This window comes from Montipora capricornis, chromosome 4 (assembly GCF_036669925.1).
Source record: "Montipora capricornis isolate CH-2021 chromosome 4, ASM3666992v2, whole genome shotgun sequence".
NCBI lineage: Eukaryota > Metazoa > Cnidaria > Anthozoa > Scleractinia > Acroporidae > Montipora > Montipora capricornis.
Window position 1 is genome coordinate 1 of NC_090886.1, and position 5,000 is coordinate 5,000.

General features: G+C 41.4%; 1 protein-coding gene across 1 annotated transcript in view; it reads left to right on the forward strand.

Moving 5' to 3' along the window:
* The first annotated feature begins 95 nt into the window (after positions 1-95).
* LOC138045029 (neurotrypsin-like) overlaps positions 96-5,000 on the forward strand; it is an 11,250-nt gene continuing 6,345 nt past the window's right edge. The window contains exons 1-5 of the mRNA XM_068891379.1: positions 96-723; positions 1,507-1,666; positions 2,121-2,341; positions 2,418-2,768; positions 3,947-4,264. Of these exons, the coding sequence (XP_068747480.1) occupies positions 510-723; positions 1,507-1,666; positions 2,121-2,341; positions 2,418-2,768; positions 3,947-4,264 (1,264 nt within the window). The 5' untranslated portion in view covers positions 96-509. The remainder of the gene's footprint in view (positions 724-1,506; positions 1,667-2,120; positions 2,342-2,417; positions 2,769-3,946; positions 4,265-5,000) is intronic.

Here is a 5,000-nt window from a genome sequence, read left to right on the forward strand (position 1 = left end):
TTTTAAGATCTACATTTCCTGCATAATCATAAACCGGGGCAAAAATACCTTTGAATTAGTAGGCACCGTCCTTAATGAAAGTATCGGCGGTAATCCCGTAATATGGCGTACTCGCCTCTTTTTTGACTTTTTATAGTTTTGTGAGATTGTTTTATGTTTGTCATTTTATTAACTTCTTCTGGCATAAACTTGGCATAATACTATTTAGTGCAATTTTAGCTTTTACTCATTTAAACCTGAGAACAAATCAAATATTTGCTCTTAATTTGACTAAAAAGTAGGTTTTGTTCAGAGTTTAAAACGATGAAAAAAATCCCCAAACTCCAGTCGTTGTTGTTGTTGTTGTTTTTTTTTTGCTAGAGTTAAACCTGCGATTGGTCGGCTCAAATTTGCCATACGCTGGCCGTGTAGAGGTTCGTTATGCAGGTGTATGGGGAGTAATATGTCCACGGAGCGTAAATGGGGAGGTATACAAAATAATTTGCCGCCAGCTGGGGTATGAAGATGTGATGGGAGATAAAAGTTTATACGAAAGTGATGAATACCGAGACTTTCAACGATATGGCAACGACGCAAAGGGACCCTTTTGGTTGAACGGAGTATATTGTTATGGAAACGAAAGCAACCTATCACAATGTACGATCGACAGTCACAGCTTAGGATACGGGTGCACTCATGGGGAAGTACTGGAATTGATGTGTCGACCAAGCAATTATAAAGCACGTAAGTTTACTTAGTTTAGTCAAGGATTTCACTTTATTTGTAATCGTTTTTGTGGTTACGGCAATCATCAAACAATTGGCCTCTGCCCGTCATTAAACAACGAAATTTTTCTTATTTTATTTATTTATTTTTCGCGGAGAAAGTTTGATACCAGTAGCTAATAGACAAAAAATTAGGTGTACTTGGTAAGAGAAGCAGCGTATTAGGTGGTCGAGAGACTTGCCTTTTTCGGAGTTCATGTCTCTCTCTTCGTCAAAGTGAGTCTAAGTGCGAAGTTTTTCTTATGAAAATTAGTTTTCATTCATCTGTAAAGTAAAACTTGGTACCATGACAAAGACTTCGCACTAAGACTCGCTATGAAGAGGAGGCAGTCATGAACTCGGAAATGGTTTATTCTCTGCTCATCGAGTAAGGGAATGGGCACTGGCAGGAACCCATGACCCGGAGCCTACAACACTACTGTGTTCGTGTAACCGCGTTTTCACAGACCGATTTATTTTTAGATTGAATACCCCGCGAATGAGACTCCCACAGGAGCCCGATGACCAATTACAAGAAATTAAGCTGACGTCATAGGGTCACCGAACCGGAACTGCCTTTGTTTTTTGACCTAATTCGCGGGAAGGGCTAGTCTAAAAATAAACCTACTTGTGAAAACGCCGTTTCATAGACGCTGTATGGAAGTTGCACGCTCCAGATGGGCTCCTGGCACTGGGGATGTGACCAAGGGGGTATGGTAACAAGTAATGTAACTGAGAAAATATGTATTTCATATTTGCGTAGTATATCCAATTCGTTTGGCTGGATCGTCAGTGCCTCATGCTGGTCGGCTTGAAATTCTACTTCATGGAAAGTGGGGAACAGTATGTAAGCGAGGCTTACATTTTGACAAGAATACCCAAATGATTGCTTGCAGGCAGCTTGGGTTTGGCTTGGCTATCAGGTTAGTGTCAGGAGTACTTTACTAGGTTCAATTTATCCAGTGTGGTATGGTTTAAAGTGTTTTCACTCTTGTGATCAGTAACCTTGTTTTTCCACCGAAGCAAAAGAATAGTATATCAACCATGAGCAAAGAAATTTCAAACAGAGGTGAGTAAGGTGCCCTAATTGAGTGTCTGAGAAGTAGATATTTTCACTTCTGGACAACTAGTTTAGAGAATGCATGGTAACCATGTTAGTCGCAAGATTATCAAACCAACGACAAGAGTTTCCGTGATGCACTATCCCGGGAAGGACTGTAAATCAAGTCAAAAGTAATGAAGTCAAAGCAGCTCAAATCAGATGTTGATTTTTAATGGGAGGGAAAAACTGTAGTGACCACTGACCAAATTTAAGAGCCAACAAATACGAAAACATGAATGCACAATTAAGACTGCATCGAGCCATTTTTCATACAGGTCATCGACTAGCTGGTTAGCTCCAGTGTATTCCAACTGTCCCTCCAATGAGCATGCGTCAGGTCCAGTATGGCTGGCAAATGTTCGGTGCTATGGAAATGAAAGTTCATTGGACCAGTGCCCAAGGGAAGAAGAATGGAGCAGTCAATTGCATACCTTCTGCAAAAATCATGAATCAGATGTCTGTTTAGTGTGCTATAATCCTCAATATCAACACTCGGGTGAGATGCTTTTTTAACGGTCGTTTCTTATTGAGTCATACTTGCAGACCTCAATTTGATTCTCAATCATCTACAGAAATTGCTGTTGAGTTGCGTGGTTCGGAAGTACCTTATGCTGGCCGAGTAAAAGTACGTTATCTTGGAGTCTGGGGAACTCTGTGTGCAAACGATTGGAAAACCGAGACAGCTGAAGTTCTTTGTCGACAACTTGGTTATAAAGGCGTTGAACTGGATTTTCTGGTCCACAATAAAGACTTTTACCGGGCAGTGAGTATCTATGACGTGGGTATAGGACCTGTGTGGTTCAATGGTAATGGATGCACAGGCCATGAAAAGACGCTGGCTGATTGTAAGTTACGGCAAAAAGAGCATTGTAGCAGCGATGACATCCAACTGATTTGTAAAGTAGACGGCATTTCTGTTAATGGTGAGTACTTGCTTGTCGCGTTGGACAAACATCTGACACTGTACTAGCTTAATTGTCATCATCACCAACATCATCATTATTATTACTATCTTCGTCACGTCGTCAACATGAACTCATACTTCGTCCCTGTTACGTTTATTTCCGTCTTCGTCTTATTTAAATTTACTTGCTTCCAATCCGCCTGGCCATGGCTCGAAGATGACCTTGACCCCGAGCTGTTATTGGCTAAGCAGACAGTGGCTGCTCTTTTTTTTTCAGCCACTTGAGCATCGATCAGGTTTTTGACTCAAAACGTCAAAAAAAGACTTTAAGTTTCGAAGGTTGAACTCGTACACCGCGTCTTTGCAGTTTGCAAAAAACAAGCCGTGACGTCAGTCGATACGTCATGTAAAAACACGAGATAGTACGATAGTGCGAAAGTGAATGTGTGTTTTTTTTTTTAATACACCTCTCTTAGCACAATGACCCTCGCAACTTTTGGAATTAGAAGTCTCTGGGACTCGCGAGTTTCGGGAACGTTTGGCCAGTGAAAGGCTTTTGATCGTCATCAAACTGAAACCTCCTAGTCTCTCTTGTTGTCGTTGTGAGAAAAAAGAGAGACCCTGAGTATCGTCACAACAAACAAACAAACAAACAAGCTATCCCTGATCGTTATTTTTGTGGAAGTCTTAGGGACTTACTTACCCCTGGCACAGTTCGGGAAGATCGGACAGAAAGGAAACGTAAGGCTTTTTTGACTTGTCTATTTACTGAAGAAAATGGGCTTCCTATGTATACAGAAGGGCATAAGTACTTTCGGGTTTCATAGCAGCCGTAATTTCGCTATCAGGTTGATCTGTCGAGGAGTTGCTTCTTTTGGAAATCTAAAATATTGTTTTGTTTTGTTTTTTCAACTTTATTGGTCTGGGTCTCTCTACTAAATAATTAATTAGATACAGGTCCGAACGAAAAGAAGAAGAAGAAGAAGAAAAGTAAAAAAAAAAAAAAACGACCAAAAGGTAAGGTGCAAACGCGACCTGGAGTCCCATGCGAGGCACCTCCCAATTAAATCGGTAAAAATCTTAACAAATGCACATTAAACCATTGTTGCCAGTGGCATCCACAATTACGTGCAAGACCCCATGAGCATGTTTTGTCGGGGTCAAAGACATTAGCTATATTGTATGCGTCTTTTACAGAATTTCCTGTCAGACTGGGCAAAAACAAATCCATTGAAGGCCTTGTGGAAGTGTTCTTTGGCGGTCTTTGGGGTACTGTAGGAACTGATAAGTGGGACCTAAGGGATGCTTTAGTGTTATGCCGTCAGCTTGGATTCGGTCAAGTCCATGGAACATATCAACGGGAAGTGTCAACAAAGCAAATCTTTTGGTTTGGTGACTTTGAATGTAGAGGGAGTGAGAACACATTGGGAAATTGCAGGCACAAATTGTTGGCCAGGGCAGTCCATGGTTTTAAGAAGCCCTTGAATGTTTTTGTGCATTGCGGCAATGATACAGGTGAGGTGGTATGCTTTTCAGATCGTATTGATTCGTCGATAAATTATTTTGCAACTACAAAAAGTTCTGGCTGCCCCGAAAGGGAATGGGGAAAACCCATACCCTAGGCCCATTTCCCTTTTCATTCTCTTTTGGACTCGGTTCACCTTTTGCGCGGTCGTGACAAGCAAGTGAGTGACACTTTATGTGACGAGGATAGCACCTTACAGTGTTATAACAGTAATACACTTCTGTGGATCTTCAGAATTCAGACCAGGTCACACAACACATAACTGGAAATCCGTGCCCACCGGCTGTTATCTCCGAATAGTATGTTGGATCTTTAATTAGGCACACAGTGTTTTAACCCTAAATGTTTGAAAGTGTTGCGTGACGGGCCTACGGTTTATTGTCTGTATCCGAGAAGACTTGAAAGTCTTACCATTTTCTGGGCGATTGGCCTCAATTAAAATGGAGCATTTTCGGAATCTGGTTCCATGAGTCTCCTTCCTCCTAGTTGAGTATCTGTTTCCCCTTCCGGACATTTTCAAGGGAGCGGGTGAGATGAGGAGTGGAAGGGAATTAATAGCAGCCTTCTAATTTGCGATTACAAGTCACATTTTCTCAGACAATCTTTATCATTTACATGTAAAACAGCTTCCCATGTATTGTTAGTTCAGTCAATCTATGTTCGATGTCTCCGTCGACATCAACAGTGTTTAAATTGACTTTTGGAGTTGCGCGCGGGGAATGGCAA